The sequence below is a fragment of the Dryobates pubescens genome, chromosome 20, assembly GCF_014839835.1.
Source record: "Dryobates pubescens isolate bDryPub1 chromosome 20, bDryPub1.pri, whole genome shotgun sequence".
NCBI classification, from domain to species: domain Eukaryota; kingdom Metazoa; phylum Chordata; class Aves; order Piciformes; family Picidae; genus Dryobates; species Dryobates pubescens.
This window is the reverse complement of record NC_071631.1, coordinates 13,870,650-13,892,821: the sequence shown is the minus strand read 5'-3', so window position 1 is coordinate 13,892,821 and position 22,172 is coordinate 13,870,650. Positions and strand designations below refer to the sequence as shown.

At 45.0% G+C, this 22,172-nt stretch overlaps 1 protein-coding gene across 5 annotated transcripts in view; it reads left to right on the top strand.

The window, feature by feature from the left end:
- RPTOR (regulatory associated protein of MTOR complex 1) overlaps positions 1-22,172 on the top strand; it is a 171,637-nt gene that overhangs the window by 73,758 nt on the left and 75,707 nt on the right. For all 5 annotated transcript variants that reach the window (XM_054170561.1, XM_054170560.1, XM_054170559.1 and 2 more), the window contains 3 exons: positions 5,078-5,178; positions 6,170-6,314; positions 19,670-19,745. In XM_054170561.1, the coding sequence (XP_054026536.1) occupies positions 5,078-5,178; positions 6,170-6,314; positions 19,670-19,745 (322 nt within the window). The remainder of the gene's footprint in view (positions 1-5,077; positions 5,179-6,169; positions 6,315-19,669; positions 19,746-22,172) is intronic.

Here is a 22,172-nt window from a genome sequence, read left to right as displayed (position 1 = left end):
GTGCTGAAAAATCCCTTCTTCAGCTTGTCATTTGAGTATTACAAACTGCCCTGCAGTTTCTGGGATGGGAGTTTGAGGAGTCCCATCTAGGAATAGAAAATACCTTGTGTTTATTTTCATCTGCTGGTTTATAGCACTGACTCTTCCAGCTGTAATTGATTCCTGTGTGTCTCATAGAGAATCAGCCCTGCTGCTAATTCCCTTCTGATGGCTGCTGTCTAGTGCCAGCTCGGAATGGGAGAGCTGTGGTAGGGTTTGTGCAGTCAGGGAAATGGATTGTCTGCTGCTCCCCTGCTGTTCCCCACGCTCCCTCTGCCCTCACCCTTAACACCCAGCACTGAGGTTTTCAAAGCACTGAACAGCATTAATCTTCCTGATGCTGGAACGAGGCACAAAATTAGTATCTTCCTGACTATATGTGAGGGCAGAAAGAAAATGAACTCACCTAGGAGTGCCACATAAGATGACAGCCTATTAATTTCTACTGCCTGACTGCAGTCCCTCATAGGTAGCTGCATTTTCTATGAATCTGGCAGCCAGTTTTAGAAAGGAAAGTCAGGATGTGTCTAAACATCTCAAAATCCAAAATAAAAGCTGTAACACACTAATGAGTGGTTATTTTAAGTTTATTTTAAATCTTTACATACAAAAGTAAGAAGCATACCTTGATCCCCCCCAGACAGGAGATACTCCGATCACAAGGAGCTTCTGAACTTGGACTGCTAGCAGCAACTTTGGATGTCAGGCTGTCATTCCTGCATAATAGCATCAGCAAGATGTGTCTCAGCTCACAATCTGCATTTAATGAAAGAGAATTTGGGATGAACTGTGTGCAGAACTCTCCATCTGGTGTAAAGATTCAAACTCCACCACGAAACAACTCTTTTTCTATTCCCACTGAAAACCGGCTTGCAAGTGGCCATCAAATGGTTTAAGCTCAGCAGTTGGCTTGCTAGGGAATCTCTGCAAGATCATTTTGGTTTCTAATTAATAATACCCTGACTTAGGGAACGCTGCTGTCTTGCTGCAAGAGGGTGTTCTGCAATGCAAATATTTATGTGAAATCCTCACAAGAGCAGTTGCGTGGCCTCGCGTTCCCTCTGCTTGCTCTGGGGGATCACTTAACAAACACTGTGCCAGAGATGGAGAGATATATATATATATTTCTTCCCCCCCCAATATCAAGACAGACAGGAATTTTTTTATAGGATGTTAATTTCTAGCTGGTTTAGAAACTATTTATATAAGAGAACTTGCTTCAGCTGAACTTGCCTGGAAATAATGCTGCAGGCTGTAGGTTGCCATAGTGAGGGCATTCTGCCTGTGCTTTGTCTTGGTGCTTCGAAGGTTTGAAATCTTGTTGGAGAAGGGAAGTGTCAGGATGAAATCTGTAGGATGCCTTCTTGGGTTGGGAGCATCTTTCTGAAACTTCTCCATCCTGCCTCTGACACTGTCTAAAGGGGAATAAAAGCTGCGTTGAGAGTGCCAGGTTTTGTCTGCGTGTGTCTGAGTATTGATAAGACAGCCCAGGACCAGGTCTGTTGGTCTTGGCTTGTTGCATGTGGTTGAGTGGACGTGTGGGATTTGAGGGGGGGTTGTCTTCTTTTATTTACCTTCTTCCTGTTTCTGTGAGAAGCAAATAAGTGTTAGAAAGCATATTTAGGAAATCTGATCAGGATGGAGGAAGAAGCTGAGAGACTGCAGAACACTTTCCAACCACTTTTCTTCCTTTAAGTAGAGCTGTGCATGTATTATTGGCTTTGAGTCACAGTAGACTGGCTGTCTTTTGGTCCCTTCAGTCACAGAGATCAGGTTGCATGTTGCTCCTTTAGTCTTTGGACCTCACATCAGTATGAAATCCTCCTACCATATCTGTCCCATGGATAACTTCAGCAAGTTCTCCATGGGGCAGCAATGTGCCCATGTGGCCAAGAGGGCCAATGGCATCCTGTGGTGCATTAAGAGAAGTGTATCTAGCAGGACTAGGGAGGTTCTCCTCCCCCTCTACTCTGCTGAGACCACACCTAGAGTACTGTGTCCAGTTTTGGGCTTCCTGATTCAAGAAAGACATGGATCTGCTGGAGAGCTATGAAGATGATTGAGGAACTTAAAAATATCTCCTGTGAAGAGAGACCGAGAGACCTGGGGCTGTTTAGTCTTGAGAAGAGAAGGCTGAGAGGGGTTTGTAAATACTTGAGGGTTGGGTGCCAAGATGAAGGTGCCAGGCTCTTTTGGTGGTGCCCAGTGATAGGACAAGAAACAATGGGTCCAAGCTGGAACTCAGGAGGTTCAACCTCAACATGAGGAGAAACTTCTTTACTGTGAGAGTGATGGAGCACTGGAGCAGGCTGCCCAGAGAGGCTGTGGAGTCTCTTTCTCTGGAGACTTTGAAAAACCACCTGGATGCTTTCCCATGTGACCTACCCTAGGTGATCCTGCTTTGGCACGGGGGTTGGACTGGATGATGTCTAGAGGTCCCTTCCAACTCCTAACATTCTGTGATTCATTCAGTGCCTGGATGAAATAAATTTGAGTCCCTTTTTTCATTCTACAAAAGCAAGATTCTGGCCCAGCAAGATTCCTGGTAGAACATTGTGCTTTGACCTGCACTGAACACGCTTTGGTCAGGCTGTGTTGTCTCTGGTGTATTGATGCTTAGAATAATAAACGTTGAGCCCACAGGAGACCTTTGGTTTGTCTGCCCTGAACTTCTGTGTATCTCAGGCTAGAGAGTTTCACCAAGTTACTCCTCAGCAGAGTCAAATAACTCATGCTCCTCTGAAGTGCTTATGCCTTGAACCCTTGAAGGATGAAGACTGAATTCCTTCCCTTTCTTTCAGTGGTCAAGTACTCTTCCTTCTTTCTCCACTTGTGCAAAACATTTGTTGGCACCAAGATTTTTCTCTCTTGTAGGTGTTTATCTACACTGTTCAAGTTCTTCCTTGGTGTAGGGTAGATAGAATGACCTCCTTACCTTTCTCACTCCCAGGCATTCATTCACTATCTTTTTTCAGCTGTTTAAATGAATGCCAAAACGTCAATAGTAGGCAGAAGGTTCAAGTGTCAGGCTCTGGTGCAATCCCCTCTGTCCACTGCTCCCTCCCTTCAGCAAGACTCTGCTGTCCTCTTTCCTTGTGATAAGAGCCCATGCTGGGTTTCCTGTGCTTGGGGCTTTCCTGGGTAATCTGGTGTTTCTTCAGAAGGGTTGGGATTTGTTTCTGGGCTTTTTGCTGCTTGATGTGTTCTCACGGGCCACGGAGATGATCAGAGAGCTGGAGAACCTCCTCTGTGGGGATAGGCTGCAAGAGCTGGAGCTGTTCAGCCTGGAGTAAAGAAGGCTCCAGGGAGACCTTAGAGCAGCCTTCCAGTACCTGAAGGGTGCCTACAAAAAACCCAGGAAGGATCTTTTTACAAGACCTTGCAGTGCTAGGATGAGAGAGAATGGATTGAAGCTTGAAGAGGACAGATTTAGACTGGAGATTGGGAAGAAATTCCTTATAGTTAGGGTGGTGAGACACTGGAACAGGTTGCCCAGGGAGGTCATGGATGTCCCCTTCCTGGAGGGGTTCAAGGCCAGGTTGGATGAGGCCTTAAGCAATCTTTTCTCATAGGAGGTGTCCCTGCCCATGGCAGGAAGGTTGGAACTGCATGATCTTTAAGGTCCCTTCAAACCTAAACCATTCTGTGAAGCTGTGCAGCAGAAAGTTCCATTTCTCTATTGACATCACTGCTAAAACCAGTATGAGCACATTGCTGGAAAACTTCAGGACCCGAGAGTGAGGGGACCTGTGTGCTGGTGCCACTGACTTTTGAAGGGAGGTTAACACTTCAGGGTTTCTTAGAATCCATCAAACACAAGCTGTCTTGTAGCCCAAATGTAAACACAGAGTCACAGAAAGGCTTTCACTGTGCCAAACCAAAATGCCACTTCAGGCTCACACTACTTGTGTGCCCTGTAGTAACCCCCTGGCTTTACAGGACTGCACTTAAAAGTGCTTATTTATTAAATGCTCATGTAACATGCAACTGGATTATTCCTGTAGAGTCATGAGCTACCCTTTGCTTTTTCTTTGTGTGAGGAAGGTGATGTCTGTGAATATTTCAGCTTTCGGCACGGCTTGGGTTATTTTCTCTGTTCTAAAACATCATCTTAACAAACCAAACCCTTTGCTCACTTCCACTGCATATCCTACATCTGAGCAGGCACAAGAGGAGCTGCATTTGGAGAGCTGCCATCCCTGCTATTGATCAGTGCCACTTTCTTTTTCTGCTTTAAAATATTTAATAAAATTAGCAATTGGACTCCTCAGCATTTTTTGGACCTTGCTACACCACAAATAGACTTCTGGTATGTATTGCTGATGTGGTTTTGATATTCCTGGAGCTGAAGGTGCATTCCCAGTTGCAGGCTGGTAGATTTGTGTATTGACCAGATGGAGGAAGTTCACGAGATGCTGTGGGTCAAAGAACTCTGGCAGCAGTAGTGGCAGTGCCTGGTGTTTGCTTCCCTCCCATGCTGTGCAGCCTGTCCCTGAACTCTTCAAGGGAAGACATTTCTGTGGCATCTCAGATATCAATATCACCTCTGTGATACAGAATCACAGAATACATCCAGCTAGAAGAGGCCTCAAAGATGATCCAGTTCAACCCTTCACCCAGCACTGAAGTGTCAGAGTAAACCATGTCCCTAAGCACCAGGTTCACATGCAGCTTGAAGACCTCCAGGGTTGGTGTCGCCACCACTGCCCTGGGCAGACCATTCCAATGTTTGATAAGCCTTCCAGTGAAGAAATACTTCCTATCATCTAGCCTAAACTGTTTCCCTTTAGCTCAGTTGCCCATAAACAATTCTTGGTTTATTGTCCTTTATCTGACACTTCATCTCACAAGCCAATTCAGATGGAATAGATTTTGGATAAGGAGAGTTTATCTAGCAACAATAATTCTTGGTTAAGAATTAACAGCTCTGGAAATGCTGTTTTATGTGAGCCTTGATGGAGCCTTAGAAGTGTGATGTGCATGTGTGTGTCTCTAAAAAAAGACGTACTTGTGGGATCTTTTTCCCCCCCACTTGTAGGATTCCTGGAAGGCTGAATGACAGGAGAACTCCTCTGGGAGAGCTGAACTGGATCTTCACCGCTATCACAGACACCATTGCATGGAATGTGTTGCCAAGAGGTAAGTCTTGGGCAGGTGGCTGAGGTTTTCAAGCATTGCTTGTTCATAGTTAGAGGATAAAAAGTAAGGTAAATGAGACACTAAAATAAGGGGGAAATTAAAGCCTGGTACTGAAATTACAGATCATGCTGGATCTTAAGGCTAGTTACATGTTTTTTCAGGTCACTCTTTTTACCATCAGCACTTCAGCAACCTGATCACTAAGGATCAAAAGAGTTTTTTTCTAGAGCTAACATGGTTGCTTTAGCTTGGGTAATTTTCTTTCTTAGTTGTTCTTTGTTTGTTCTTTTGTAAGGAGCAATCTGTTTTCTTCCAGCCTTTGTTAGTATTGTAAATGAAAGAGTTTTTCCTCTTTCTCGTGAGTACACTTCATCCCATTTCTCTGCCCCTGTTCTGTTTTGAATTTGTGCTCTTGGAGCATGGGTGGCCAAATTTGTAAATGGTGTTCTGGCTATGCTCTCTGCAGTGCTCAGCAGAGCACAAACTCTCCTTTGCTTCTCTAGAAGGCAGCACATTTCCTATCTTTAAGGATTCAATTTGGCTTCTTACAACTACATCAAACTGCCTTAGCAGGTGTGTAGTTCTTGATTAAATAGTACACAGAGGTCCTTTTCTTCCTCGGTAATTTCCACAAACTTTGTCAGGCTGAGTTTAAGTGAAGCATCAAAAGGGGAGTTTTATCCTGAAGAGGCAAAAATGAACCTGAGGTGGAAGGTACTTAATTCTGTTAATGAGAAAGGGAGAGTAATTGGGATGCTTTAAGGGGGATCAGAAGGTAGGATTTGCTTTAGCTAATTGGAAAACTGTTGTAGATTTCTTGTAACTGGAATAAAATATTAACACATTTTTATGTTTTAAATGATTTTTTCCCCATTACCTAAGGTACTTCAGTTAACAGAGATATGGCATCTAGTTGAACTCTGTGACCTTAAAGGTCTTTTCCAACCAAGCCAATTCTATGATTCTAGTAATTCCTGCAATCTCTTGGCAGATCTTTTCCAGAAGCTCTTCAGGCAAGACCTGCTCGTGGCCAGCTTGTTCCGTAACTTCCTCTTAGCAGAAAGAATCATGAGGTCCTACAACTGCACCCCTGTCAGCAGCCCTCGTCTACCTCCAACCTACATGCACGCCATGTGGTGAGTCACAGCCCACAGCCTGCCCTGCCTGCAAAAGCTGATTGATGCCTTAAGGAGATTTCGGGCACCAAGGGCCTGAAAGATTGTAACTACTTAAACCTAAACAGTGCTTTACTAATTAGGTCACTGGAACAAAAATGAAACAGCATGGGGCACAGAGGGACCTGCGCAGCCTGGAGAAGTTGAGCTGAAGAGAATCTCGTGAGGCGAAGTGCAAGGCTCTGCACTTAGGTTGGGGCAGCTCTTGATATTGATACAGGCTGGGGGATGATGAGATTGAGAGCAGCCCTGCAGAAAAGGACTTGGGGGTGCTGGTGTAGCTGGACATGAGTCAACAGTGTGCTTGCAGCACAGAAGGCCAGTGGAATCCTGGGCTGCATCAAAAGAGCTTGGCCAGCAGGGTGAGAGGTGATTCTGCCACTCTGTTCTGGTGAGACCTCATCTGGAGTATTGTGTCCAGCTATGGGGATGCCAACACAAGAGAGACAGAGGAGGGCCACAAAGATGGTCAGAGGGCTGGAACACCTCTCCTACAAGGACAGGCTGAGAGAATTGGGGCTGTTTAAGCCTGGAGAAGAGAAGGCTGCAGGGAGACCTTAGAGCTACATTTCAATATCTGAAAGGAACCTACAGGAAGGTAGGGGAGAGAATGTTTGGAAGGGCTTGTAGCAATAGGATGAGGAGCAATGGTTTGAAACTGGAGCAGGGTAGATCGAGGTTGGACATTTAGGGGGAAGTTCTTCACAATGAGAGTGGTGAAATACTGGCACAGGTTGCCCAGGGATGTGGTTGAGGCCCCATCCTTGGAACTGTTTAAGATCAGACCTAATCCCTGGGCAGCCTGCTTTAGTTGGAGATGTCCCTGCAGGGGGTTTGGACAAGATAACCTTTGAGGGTCCCTGCCAACCCAGTGCAGTCTGTGAAATGTCCAGGTGTATTTCTGCTCTGTGCATGGACAATGTAATTCTGTGACAGAGAAGCTTCAGTTCAGAAACATAATCCTCTGTGCCACATACAAAAGAAACTGGGCATCTGCTAGCTGTATTTTCACAAAGTGAAGTTAAGTCTCCAGTGGTTTTGAAGGGTGAGGAGAGCTTAGGGCCTGGGGGAAAACTTCTTACCTTGTGTTGCTGAAGCAGAAGGAGTTCTTTTTTTGCTGTAGAGTTCACCTGCTTTTACTGTTGCTTTTAAGATGATTAATGGAGATGGAGGTGGCACAGTTATCAGAAAGCTCTTAGATGTGGTTTTCACTGTCAGACAAATGTCCTGTGAATAGTAATAATAAAAATAATAACAACAGCAGTAACAAAAATGCTTGCTTTCCTTTTTTCATTCACTACAATTAAGAATGGAGACCCTACAACATTTGCCTAAGTACAGACTGGTACAGTCACGCTAAGGCAGTTCTGGAGGAGAAAATGATCACTGGGTACCTTGCTGAGAGGCTAATAAATGACAGGGGAAGGTAGCTGAGTGGCCTTAATTTACCTGCATTTTTCAAAAGCCTTTTATGAGGTTTCATCCATAAAATTGTGGAGGAAAAGAAACGCAGAGGAGATATGAAGTGGTGATGATGAGCAGTGTAAAACTGATAGCAGCATCACTCTCTACAACTACCTGGAAGGATGTTGCAGAGAGGTTGATGCTGGTCTCACAGCTAATCAGTGACAGAACAAGAGGGAATGGCCTCAAACAGTAGCAGGGTAGGTTTAGACTGGACATTAGGGGGGAAAAAAAATTCACAGAAAGGGTGGTCAAAAATGGGAATAGGCTGCCCAGGGAGATGGTTGCGTTACCATCCCTGGATGTCTTTAAAGGATGTTTAGATGTGGTGCTTGGGGATATGGTTTAGGGGTGAGCTTCGTACAGTAGGGTTAATGGTTGGATTTGATGATCTCAGCATCTTTTCCAGCCTGAATGATTCTATGGGGCGGTTTATCTAGGAAGTGGAGGCCAGCAGAGAGCCCTGATAGCATCTGCAGGTGCAGGCAGCCATTAAGGGGGGTGTTTGCTGCTAATGCAGAGTTGCTTTAATGACTGAAAAGCTTGCAGGCAACAGGAGAGACTTTGAATGGAATTATTTGCAGTTGGGCAGCCTTATGAAAAGTGCTGTGAGTCTGTGTATGGCAAACACTGTTCTGAAGTGCTCTGGATGAGCAACTTGAGGAAAATTGTTTCAGGCATTTGTGGACGCGATGATCTTGAAGGTCTCTTCCAACCTGGTCTATTCTATTCTGGAGATTATTCTATTCTGGAGATTATTCTATTCTATTCTATTCTATTCTATTCTATTCTATTCTATTCTATTCTATTCTATTCTATTCTATTCTAAATACAGTGAGTTGTTGTCATGAGAGAGACAGACATTTGTAAGTGAAGAGGAGAAAAAGCCACCAGAGTTCCCCTGGTACCTTTCGGGTGACGTCGTCGCTAGATGTGACAGAGCTTGAGCTGTAGGACTCTCTGCTTCTACTTGCAGTAGAGTGAAACAGGTTGCAGAAATGTTGAAATTAAACCAGCAAATTTCTTGAGTTATTTATAGCTTGCTTATTGACAGCATATTAAAAACCTCTATTTCCAGTTCCTTATGGGAATAGAATTCATGCTTCCTGCCAGCCTATTAAAAGCCTCTATTTCTGGATTCCTATGGGAGTATGCCTTGGAGTTGGTGTTGCCATCTACGTTCTCAACCACAGGAATGAAACTAGTTCTGTAACACTTGGACCTGCATGGTAGCATCCTGGATTCTTTGTATTGTAGTTCTCCTGGTGCAAAATGGTGCTGTAAATACCTTTGTAAAGCTGCTCAGGTAGCAGCCTTGTTGCTGCTTTTTAGGGTTGACCAGAAGAAGAAATTCCTTCACAAAAATCACACACAGGGCTGTTTGCCTTGTGAATCCCAAACAGTAGCAAAGTAGACAGTGAGTGAGCAGAGAGAGAATCCCTTGACGCACAGTGTCCTCCAAAAAATGTGCATTTTGAAGCAAATCAAAGGGGAAAATTCCACTTGGTCAGAGGTGGCTGGGTTCATTATGGTGAACTTTTCAGAAGGCCAGATTTAGAAACTAAATTAGGACTCACTTAAATATCTTCTAAAAATAATCACCTGCACCTTTCATTCAAGAATTTTCTAATGGATCCCTGATCTGAAACCTTCAAACCCATTTCACTGTTTAGATAAACTAGGTAATGGGGCTGGAGGGCAGGTGACATAGCCAAGGGAGTGTGGAAAAGAATGGAAACTTCAGACAATGTGATCTGATGATGATGTTGAATCTATGTCTGCATAGTTATATGGTGGATGATACCTCAAGACTTTGCTGATTGCTGTTTTATTGAGACTTTCCACAGATGTTTCATACCCAGCATGTCAGACACTTCTTGGAGGAGCAAGTTCTGCTGCTGTGTTGTGTCAGCAGTGGTTTGATTTGCAGAGAGTGGGCAAGACTTTCTCTGGGCTTCTTTCCTGCAGTTACAAATGAATGAGTGCCAGTAGTGGCTCAGGCATAGATCAGCAGCCAGTGCTCCTCAAGGATCACAGGATGTTAGGGGTTGGAAGGGACCTCTGGAGATAAGAGAGTCCAACCCCCCTGCCAGAGCAGGACCACAGAATCTAGTGCAGGTCACACAGGAACACATCCAGACAAGACTTGAAAGTCTCCAGAGAAGGAGGCTCCACAGCCTCTCTGGGGAGCCTGTTCCAGTGCTCTCTGACCCTTGCAATGAAGAAGTTCTTCCTCATGTTGAGGTGGAACTTCCTGTGCTGTAGTTTACATCCATTGCCCCTTGTCCTACCACAGGGCACAAGTGAGCAGAGGCTGCCCCTTCCTTCTTGACACCCAGCCCTCAGTTATTTAGAAATATTTATTAAATCCCCTCTCAGTCTTCTCCAGACTTCAGACTTCCCAGCCCCTATCATCTGCCTCTCCTCTCCTATCCTTTCCAGCCTTTGTTTATTTGGGTTGGTTTAGGGCACTGTACCTTCTACCACGATCCTGTGTGCACCAGATCTATGTTCCTGACTCAGGTTTTGCTTTGTTGCTTGCAGCCTAAGTGATGGTGTCATGTTTTACCTTCTCCAGTACATACATACAGATTTTTCTCCTCTTTTCCATTATCCTCTGGATGCTCCTCTGACTTCCTGGGCTTTGTCCCTATGTTCACAAAGGTAATAAAAGATTACCCTGTTTCTCTGCTGTTACAAACACAAACTGTTCTGCACATTCACAGCTGGGATAGTGATTGAAAATGGGATCTAAATGCAGACGTCTTTTGTATCCCAGCAGCAGGCTGACTGGAGAAGCAAATGACTTGTATGCTAGTACAGGTTTTGCACCATCTTTTGCAGGAGAAGCATGAGGAAATATTTCACTCAGTGTATCACTGATTGTAGCAGCAAGACACCATCTCTGCTGAGCCCTGCATACTCTGCATTTGTGCTCCTGGTGCTCAGTGCTGGTCCTGGACCTCTTACTGGGAGCATCTCACAGTCAGTGTGAGAGGAAAGAGACGCAAAGCTCCTGCCTTGCTGACGCAGATGTGCTGCTGAGGTCAGAGCACAGCATCCCTGCTTTCCACCTTGCTGTCTGTGGCTGGATAACAGACTTCTGCCAGCTCTGGGAGGAAACTGTGGGAGAGCTGAGTGAGGCTGGTGGCCAGCAGCTGGCTGGAGTGTGCTGGAAGGAGGGGCACAAGCTGCATAGTGTTCCTTATTCTTGACTTAAGCATGAGTTTACTTCTTGAACAGTTAGTACTGCCCCTTGTCAGGTATTAGATCTGAACCTTTAGCCTTTTTGCTTGGCTTTGTCCCTGCTTGTTTGATAATTAGTTTTCTCTAAGTCACTCAAATGTGTGGTAACCTGAGGGTCTGGCACTGTCGTAGCAGGAGCCCTGACATTGCTGGAGAGATGAGCTCCTGTTGCTTTTGGTTTAGTATTTTTGTCAGTAGCTGTTTAAAATATTGACCTATGAAATCGCTGTTCATTTGGGAGGCCACTGTTACCTCTTCTGTTAGTGATCCTTTTTACCTGAACAATTGAGGAAAAGTGAAAACTTTGAGGGTTTTAGGGAACATTTGACCCACAAGCTGTCAGTCTTTTTATTTCACCAAGAAGGGCACCACGCTTAGGAATGAGGGGAGCTGACCTCTGTGACTTTGTCCTGTTTGGTAAGCTCTGACATATTACTTCATTCCTTCATGGCTTTCTTATTTTTATTTCCTTTTCTGTTTTACCTGCTTAGGCATAAACCCTTCTGGGCATGGGCTGTTGATTTGTATTTGTAAGGTGCCTCACACTCTACATTCTTGGCTGCTGCAGGCACTGCTATAATACAGGTATTAATATTAATATATATTGATTGACTGGCTGAGCTATTCAACTTGGAGAGTTGTTCTGTCTATTGTGCAGTAAGAATAGGAGGCCTGATGCTCTGTCAGCATCTTGATCTCCATTGTGATGGATTATGGTTTCTGCATTACTGCTGTTGCCAGCAAGTTATATTCATGGCCTTTGAAAAGACCTAATAATGTGTTTGGAAATATTTCCTAACACTGGTCATATATTAAAACCAAAGTACCTTAATTATGCTTTGGAAGAGCTGTGATTTGTCCATAATAGAAATATGGCAGTAGTGTATACACCAACCATGAAATTGTAGTTGAAAGTCAGTCATCATGTACTGCAAATAAAATAAGCTTGAAATTCTAGCTGAAAAGAAAGCCATCATGTAGTAACCCAGTAACAGGTAAGACAGGAGCTGGAGCCTGGGAATGTGGCAGGAGTGTTGCAGAAGGGATGCAGGTCTGCTTGCTGAGCTCTCAAACAAATGAGGCTTATTTTGTAGAATCATTAAGGTTGGAAACGACCTCTAAGGTCATCAAATCCAGCCATCAACCCAGCACCACCATGCCCACTAAACCACGTCCCCAGGTGCAATGTCTACACATTTTTTTAATGCCTGCAGCAATGGTGACTCCACCACCTCCCTGGGCAGCCTGTTCCAATGCCTCACCGCTCCTGCAGCAAAGAAATGTTTCCTAATATCCAACCTAAACCTCCCCTGGCACAAACACGAGGCCACTTCCTCTCATCCCATCACGAGTTACTTTAGCTCCACAGAAAGCATTGTTTGAAAGGCTCTTTGCAACTGTTTGACATTTGAAGGATTAGATTAGTTCAGATTACACTGTTGATTTAACCAGATTTTTCCCCGTGTGTGTCTATGTGTTAGTCTTAACGTCTCCAAAACCCATTAACGGACTACACGTAGTTTAATGGAGCGGAATGTAGGACAAAAATAGCAAAGCCTGTGTTTTAAGTTGTGGCTGGAGGAGAGAAATTCACTGGTAGAAGGAAAAAGGATTTCAGAGCTGTGCCAAATATTCATGGCAATAAATATTTGTTAAAAATAGCTGAGTCTGAGCAGCTTCCCAGCCGCGTTCCCTCGAGCGGGATTAGGGAGGTCACAGTGTCACAGGGAAGCAGGTGAACTGAGGCTGAAATCTGAAAATTCAATCAAGTGAGGTATGTTCTTGACTTGTATTTGCAGAAAAAACAAGCACTGAAAATCTCGTCCAGTGTACGTGATGAAGTCTGAAATATTTAACAGTCCCAGAAATAGGATTTGAAACCAGTAGAAATGATCAGGGGAATGGTGCACCTGTCCTACAGGAACAGGCTGAGGGAGCTGGGGTTGTTCAGCCTGGAGAAGGGAAGGTTCTGGGAGACCCTAATAGTGGCCTTCCAGTACCTGAAGGGGGCTACAAGAAGGCTGCAGAGGGACTGTTTCCAAAGGCCTGGAGTGATAGGAGTAGGAGCAATGGTTTGACATTAGAGAAAAGCAGATTTAGATTGGATGTTAGGAACAAGTTATTTAACGTTGAGGGGTGGTGGAACACTGGAAGAGGTTGCTCAGGGAAGTGGTTAAGGCCCCATCCCTGCAGATGCCCCTGACCTAGTGGAGGATGTCCCTGCTGACTGCAGTGGGGCTGGACTAGATGGCCTTTGGAGGTCCCTTCCAACCCAAACCATTCTATGATTGTATTGTACCTGGTGCCTGAGCTCCCACACCACAGATGGCTCCAGCCTCTTTAGTTGTTCCTCAGCATGACTGCCCCAGTGAGAACTCCTCATTTTCACTGATATGTGTGGTGCAATATAATACAAACTATTCCCAGAAGAGAGAATGTTCAAAGACAGTAATAATACATTATAAAAAATATATGATGAGAATTAAAAGTGTTAAACATTGACTCAGCCCAGGAAATCTGGGTGTAAGAAAATCCATCTTCATGATCTGCCAGCTAATATTGTACATGTGGGTGAAGAAAGACTAATGCACATCTGGGTATCTGTGCTTCATTTGTGCTGTTAAAGTTTTACTGGAGGCTTCCATTACCAACTTTTCCTTGGATCTGCACAATAAAAGTCGTTGCACAGAGTTGGAGCTCTCAGCCTTCTCTGTTTAAAAGTCCAAACTTTGCAGAACCTTTGGGAAACAAAATAAAGGCAGCTGGATGAGTTTGTGTTAAATTATTAACAGTTTAAACAGTCCTACTGTAATGAAACTGGTATTGGACTGAGGGGGGAGATGGATGGAGAGTGAGAGGCTTTGTGCTGAAAGGCTAAGGAAAACTGCAACTGAAATACAACAAATGTGTTGTAGTTCTGTCACGGGAGAAGAGAGCTGATGACAGAAGTCAGGGGAGCTCGTGTTTAATTTTTGTTGTTGAATTATGGAGGAGCAATGCCATTTCATTTTTAATGTTCATGGTTTGTGGAATGCACTGTCCCTTTGCAGGATGATGGCTTGCATCTCATTTGTTGAGAGCCTTGTTGAACTGCTCAGAGCAGAGTGAGATGCAGGGTGCTGTTGGCTTGCTCCCTTTGCAGGCTGTTTCTGTTGGCAGGCTGTGTTGTTTTGCTTGTTTTGGATAAAGAAAAGCACTTTCTTGCCTGTTTTTTAACTGAGTCAATTTTCCAGCTAGGGAGAGAATTTAATGGAGAATTTATTCCAAAATCTATATGGGAAATACATGAGTCTTAAATATGTTTTCTCAGCAGTTGAACCTAAGGAGTCCCTCATTCTACCGTAGTTGAAAGTCACTGATTTGATCCCTCTCTTTAATGAGATTGCTGCACGGCATAGCATGGAGCACTGTAAAAGGCTTTTGCCCTTTTTGAGCTGTGATACAATGAAAGCTGTCAGGTCCTTAACAAGCATAAGGGTAAGTGGAGCCATGCTGTGTGGGTGATGGCATAAAATAAGCTTTGGAACTTGTGTTTTGAGTGTTGGTGGTCTGGCTGGTGGACAACTGGAGCTTCCCTTCCCACGGTGCCTCTTTCCAGGTTCTCTCTAGTTACTGTCTCAGGCACACTGGGTTTAGGTCACCTAGAAATGGCCACCTCCTGATAGGTGGAGTTTGATGGAAATCCTTTGGGCTTGGTCAAATCAGTTGGTGTGTGGAATTGCTTGGTTTTATCTTGCCCTTTTGGGGGAGAGATAACAGCAATATGCTCTGCTCTGGTGAGACCTCATCTGGAGTACTGCATCCAGGTCTGGAGCCCTCAATACAGGAAGGATATGGACCTGAAGGAGCAGGTCCAGTGGAAGGCCATGAAAGCGATCAGGGGGTTGGAGCACCTCTGCTATGAGGACAGGTTGAGGCGTCTGTGGTTGTTCAGCCTGGAGAAGAGGACGCTCCAGGGAGACCCAGTAACAACCTTCCAGTACCTGAAGGGGGCCTACAAGAAGGATGGAGAAAGACTGTTTACAAAGGCCTGCAAGTGACAGGACAAGGGGCGATGGCTTTAAATTAGAGAAGAGCAGATTTAGCTTGGATGTTACCATGAGGGTCGTGGAACACTGGAACAGGTTGCCCAGGGAGGTGGTTGGGACCCCAAACCTGGAGATATTCAAAGTGATGCTCAACAGGGCTCTGGGCAACCTGATTAGTTTAGGATGTTCCTGCTTACTGCAGAGGGGGTTGGACTGGATGACTTTTAGAGGTCCCTTCCAACTGAAACCATTCTATGATTCTATGATAAAACCCGACTCTAAGGGTATGATGGCTTCTGGCTGAGCTGGGGGGTAGAGAGAGGAGGTGTCCTCTTTTCTTATGCAAGTGTGCTATCAGTTTGTTGTACAAAGGAGGACAAGATAGTACAAAGAACCCTCACTAGCACATTCTTTAGTAGCATCATGTAGTGAAGCACTGTGGTAGTTCAGCAGCTGATTGCCCAGTGGATACGTCACAGCGGCGTCTTGTCACGGTGGGGAGCCCCAGGGATATTGGAAAAGCACAGTGAGGGGGGAGGAAAGAACAGCACTGAGGTATTAACCAAACTCTTTTTATACCTAATGTAGTGAAAACAAATCTTCCAAAGCAGTTTGCAAACAGCAATCTCCAGAAAGAAGGAAGAGAAGTAGTGATCTCTTGGGTTGGCTTTCATAAATCACTGCTAGGATGCAGCATCACCCCTCCTTGTTTCCCCTGCTGGTCTCTAATTTATCTCTTGTTTGTGTGCTAAAGTGTGATATTAGTTCTGCCAGATATCTGCAATTTGCCCACCTTTCTAGTTCCCTTTGGCGTATTAAAGCAGTCAATCACTCCTCCTCCTCCTCACCACCACCAGCCGTTATTTTCACCAGGACTGTGACAAGCATTTTTCCCCTTCTGTTTCTCCTCAGGTACTCCTCTGGCATTAGTCCTTCTCCACTCTTTCATGGCTTGTTTTGTGTCTTTTAATTCTTGCAGTGTCTGTTCATTTTGCCAACACAGTGAGTTAGCTATGTGGCAACTTGTATGTAACCTAAAGCCTCACCAGTAAAGTGTAGCTGTTCTGGTAGCTGGAAACAGTGAAGCTTTTATAGAGTCATAGAATTGTTTCAGTTGGAAAAAAACTTTAAGATCATCAAGACTGTCCATTTTCTAACTCTACCAAGTCTGCTGCTAAATCATGTCCCTCTGCACCACATCTCTTCATCTTCTAAACACCTCCAGGGATGGAGATGCAACTACCTCCCTGGGGAGCCCGTTCCAGAGTTTGGGAATCCTTTCAGTTAAGAAGTTTCTTCTAATGTCATAGAATCAGAGAATTCTAGAGGTTGGAAGGGGCTTCCAGAAATCATCAAGTCCAAGACCCCATGCAAAGGAGGACCACTTAGTGCAGGTCACACAGGAGTTCATCCAAGCAGGTTTTGAAGATCTTTAGAGAAGGAGACTCTACAACCTCCCTGGGCAGCCTGCTCCAGGGCTCCAGCACCCTCACAGTAAAAAAGTTTATTCATGTTGAGATGGTATTTCCTGTGATGTATCCTTTGCCCCTCGTCCTATCATTGGGTATCACTGCAAAAAGACTGGCTCCATCCTCCTGACAGCCACCCTGGTGCAACTTGAGGCTATTTCCTCCCGTTCTATCACTTGCTGCTAGGGAGCAGAGACTTGAGGCAAAGCTGCTGTTGGCTCATGTGTCTTGTTGCTGGGGAGGTTTTCTGTTTCCTGCAGAGACAGAGCAGAAGTGATGTGGTGGGCTCGTTTGGAAAGGCTGGAGAACATTTGAAGTGTTTGGATTGAGAGTCTCTCACACAATTGATGCTGATCAGCACCTCTCTAGAATGTGATGAGCAGTGGTGCTAAGATTTTATGCCGGTGGTTACTCTTGAAGGATTGAGTAATGTAGGCTGTGTGGCTGCACTGGTTGTCAATGGCCTGCTTTGAGAAGCACTGAAAGAGATTTTGGGGTTAATCTACTAAAATATCTGTTAAAAATTTTATTTGTTCTTTCTTATAACACTTAAAACCTTTGAGATTTTATTTTAGTAGGCTGCTTTGGATGTTTTAAAGCAGTATTAGTGCTTTGAGGAGCTCAGCATCTTAGCTTTGTGCCTTTGCAATACAGAATCCTTTTATAGGCAGGCAAAATAAGAGTAGCTGGCTCTGATCTCTAAGCCATTTTGCTCCTGTGTAGTAAAACTCACCTCAAAGGCACTGTGTGTTGCCACTCTCTAATGCTTGAGAGAATTTCTTTAGGTGGTGTTGCTCATTCCTCCAAGAAACCTGGAAGTCAGAAATCTTCATTCTTTGCTTGCAGTAAAATTATCTATTTGCCCTAATTGGCTCTGCCTCAAACAGGAAGAAATCTCTCTCTCATCAGCTCTGTGTAAACAGTTTGTCTCCAGCATGGGCCTTTATTGAGCATGTGGGAAGCATTTGTTGCCCATGTTTTGATTATCTCTTGATTACCTCTTAATTATATTGGCAGCAAACTGTCAAGTGGAAGGTGAATGCTGTGAAGCAGAGGCATAAGATCTGGGGCAGCTAAAGCGAGCTGCAGCTTTCGAATCCATGGAAGAAATGCAAGAGCTTTATTTTTCCATCTAATTGGAGTGATAGTTTTCAGCTGAGAACAGTCTGCCAGTCAGGCTGATGGGAGAGGTGTTGCTCAGCAATTGTTCTAATGGAAAGCTTTGCTTGACTCAAACCATGGTGATTTAAGAACTTCTTGAAGCAGGTAACTAAAATACACTGCATTGATTATCACCTGTGGCCTTATGTCTGCAAACGTTCAGAGGAGACGAAAAATTGCTCAGCCTATTGATGTTAACACTTGATGGCCACCAGCCATGGAAGAGCAAATGCATCTGGAGAGTAAATGAGAGCTTTGTGTAGGAATCCCACCGGGTGGTGCTTTAGCTTCCTGGCCTTTCCCAGTGCATGTATTCCTATGGTAAAATGAAAAGTGCATGACGCATACATGGATGGAGTAGGGATAATTGTTTGGGGGGCAAAAAGTAATTGTTTAGCTTTTTTTTTTGGAGGTGTTTCAGAAACTTTGGAGACCAAATGCATTTATTTTAGTTTGGGAGCGTTTCAAAGCTGACTGTTAGTGAATTTCATTTGCACTGAATCAGCCGCAACAGGTTCCTTAGCAACTGTGTGTGATTTATGTGCTCTTGTAACTGTAGCACTAAGACACTGTAAGTCACAAGGCTTTAGCCATTAAGTAGGAGGAGAGGTGAGTGAGAAAACAGAGATCTTTATATATTTTAGTGTATGTCCCTCCATCCTTGCAGGGAGTCATGTAGAGCCAGCATTTGTGACCAAGGCTGCCACACAAAACCCAACTCAGACTAATGGAGCCTGAATGACTTTTCCTGGCGCTGTGTGCAGTGACACAGTGCCTGTGTGGGGATGAGGGACAGGAGGAGCAGCGTGGTGGTGTAGGTGTACCCAGGAGCTGTGAGTTGGAGAGCTTGGCAGCAGGAATGCATCTCCCTGAGCCGTTCTGATGTGACTGGAATGCAGAGGTAGTGAGGGTTTGTGTGCAGGAGAGGTGTGTGCTGAAGGATTGTGGGTTGGACCTAATCCAGGACTGAATTAATTTTCTAGTTGAATATAAAAAATGCCATCCATCTTGGCATGAGGACATGGAGAGAATAAGACCTCAGTTCACTCTGGCTTCTTTCTGTGTTATGTAGAGGAGCAGTTACTGTGAACTTCAGCTGGGATCATTTTTTACCTTGCTCACATTTTGTTTTGTTTATGCGGCATCCAGAGGAGTGTGGCTAGCAGGGCAAGAAGGGATTCTGCCCCTTTACTTTGCTCTTGTGAGACCCCACCTCAAATACTGCTTCCAGTTCTGGTGTCCCCAGCATAAGAAGGACATGGAACTGTTGCAGTGAGGCCAGAGGAGGCCACAAAGATGATCCAAGGGCTGGAGCACCTCTGCTAAGAGGACAGGCTGAGGGAGCTGGGGTTGTTCAGCCTGGAGAAGAGAAGACTCTGGGAGGACCTTAGAGCTGCCTTCCAATATCTGAAAGGATTCTACAGGAATGCTGGAGAGGGACTTTTCATAAGGGTGTCTAGAGACAGGACAAAGGGAAATGGTTTGAAGCTGAGGGAGAGCAGGGTGAGGCTGGATCTTAGGAAGAAGTTCGTCAGTACAAGGGTGGTGAGACTCTGGAATGGGTTGCCTAGGGAGGTTGTGGATGCCTCCTTCCTGGAGGTGTTGAAGGTGAGGCTGGATGAGGCCTTGAGCAGCTGAATCTAGTTGAGAGATGTTCCCGCCCATGGCAGGAAGTTGGAGTCCCTTCCAACCTAAGCCACTCTGTGATTCTATGGTTCTGTGTTGGTGAGCCTGAGATAAGATGCTGGACTAGAGCTTCTCTCTGTTTTTCTGAATAGTTTTACTATGTTAGACTTGTACTTTATAAAAGAGAATGTGAAACATTTCTAAGCCAGTCAGACAATACTGCCTTGCCCACACACTGGTGTGACAGAATCTACTTTTACCTAGGTACTACTTATGAATGACTTGTAATGACTTCTCCTTCCTCTTCCACCCTTTTCTCTAGGCAAGCCTGGGACCTTGCAGTTGACATTTGCCTTTCCCAGTTACCTACAATTATAGAGGAAGGAACAGCCTTTAGGGTAAGTTGGAGAACTTCTTGAAATGCTGGGTGACCACTTTAACCCATTGTTTGAAACCTCAGTTCAGCAGATTCCTTTTGCTTCTTGAGCCCTGTCTGCTGACCTCACTTAGAGAAGTAGACAGAAAATCAACTCTGAGTTCTTCACTGTTGCATGAGATGTCTTGGTGTGGAGGAAACTCCATCCAGAAGAAAGGAGGCTTGGGACCTGGCTCTTAAGATTCCAGAGCACTGAGTCCTGTCTAACAATGTTGTTACCAAAAGCAGCCCAGTGGGCCAGGGTGATTTTTGGCAATGAAAAACTTCAGCATGAAAATTATCTCTAAGCAGAATGAGTTATGTCCAAATAAGCAAAATAGAGGTTGGGATATGTCCAAAGAGTTTTCTTGAGCATGGTGGTGTCAGGATGAGTCACTGGGGTTCTTTTGTTTTAAACTTTAGTTCATGCCAGAGAGGAGAAAAGTGACATTTTTTTAACGTAGTATTTGGCTGTAGTCAGAATGGATTTTTCCTGTATTGCTTTGACATTTCATGAATGTAAACTCTTAAACATAATCACTGTACAGCCTCAGCTACCTGTTCCACCATGATGCTCCCTCTAATTTCACAGCAACATTCTTGCAGTTAATCTGTTACCAAGCTTCCAAAAGGTTTTCTGGCTGCGAGCTCAGTCTGTCTCCAAAGACCCAAGCACAGGAGAGCTATGGACTTGTGTGAGGGCAAGGGTTGAGAAAGATGCCCTCAAGCTTTTATCCTCCCACCCTTTTCTTTCCCTGCTGTATTTTAAAATTTAGACAGATAGGATTTTTCCTCTCTTAGCTTCCATTGATTTATTTTTTTCCAGGTCTCTAACAACATCAGGGGGTGCTTTTATATTAGTTTTAGACCTCATCTGGGCACTCACTGTTAAGTGAGTTGAAATATCGCACATTTCTGTGCATTTCAGGCATGAGAGAGGCAGACACTTGCCAGGGATTAGGCAAGAGATCAGCAAGTAAGAGTGTTCATTTTTAACTAGCGAGTGAGTCAAGCTAGGATGGCAACAATTTGCAAGCAGATTTTCAAGCCTGAGAAATGTAAATTCTGGTGTGTTTTGGCTAGAACTTGAGGTGAGTAGAGCTATCAACGTGCAGGCACAGCTGGGAGCCTGAGTGCTACGAGTTTCCAAGCTAGCCTGGGCACCAGACACAGAAGATGCCATGAGCCTGCCTTTGAGCTCTTCCTTAGGCTTTCCTTTAACATCCAGCGTGATTAATCTGTGTAGGTTTGTGCCTGCTTTGTAGGGAGGGGCCACATATTAACCTGCTGAACATCTCTGAGACACCTGCTGAAATAGGAAGCTTGGGAGGGAGTGGAAAGGGGTTAGTTCTACACTGTGACAAATAGTTGGAGCAGAGGGACACACATCTCTGATCTGTTCCTTGTGTTCTAATCAACGTTTTGCCCTCAAACCTCTTGATTTATGCCTGACAAGAAGCATTGTATATCAGAGGAGGTTAGCTGCTGCTGGCCAGCAGTAATCTGGGAGGAATTGCTCAGTGCAAGGAGGGGGCTGGGGCATTGCATTACTGGGGTTGGTCAGCCTGTTTCATAACTGGGCTGGCAGAAGCAGCAATCAGTGTCTGGGGTGGTGAGTCACAGGATTACCTGCTGCCATCCATCCGCCGGCCGCCTCAGCTGCGGCAGCTTTAAGAGTCCAGTCTGGCCCTGGATAAAGCAATTGATAATCTCTTCAGGGCTGTTCTGTTTCAGCAGCACATTATACACCACGTGCAGCTGACTTCTGCCGATTCTTGAGGTGTTCTTTCCTAGGCAGACCCAGAAAATACAATAACCTGTTGGAGAAGGGCCTGTGGGCTCCCAGCACTGGTGCGGGGAGATGCAGGGGTGTGATTTGGCTTCTGGCAGGTTTGGGTTGGTTTATTTTTCCTCCTCCCATCCCTTCCCTGCCTCCTTCCCCCTTGATTTCTCTTTCCCTGTAGATTTCAAACTGGAAGCTGCTGTGGTCAGTACTTAGCTCATACCTGGTGTGTGAAGGATGGCAAAAGGAACAGTTCTGCCAGTGCTGCCCAAGAACTGTCTGAGCATGCACAATGGGGCAGAGCATTTTGGGATAAGTGTCAGATTGTTGGCCAGTCCTCACTGGTTTTGGGAGATGAGAGATGCTCTGCACACTGGAGCAGGCTCCAGGGACTGAAGTGTGCTGCAGAATGTCAGATTTCGCCAAGTAAACTTCCTATTTCAGAGTATCTTAGAATGCACTGGGTTGGAAAGGCCTCTCAATGGTCATCTTGTCCAAGCCCCCTGAAGTGTGCAGGAACATCTCCAACTAGATCAGGCTGCTCAGGTCCCCATGAAATTTGACCTTGACTGTCTCCAGAGATGGGGCCTCCACCACATTTCTGCCAGTGTGGTGCACCTCCAGAGG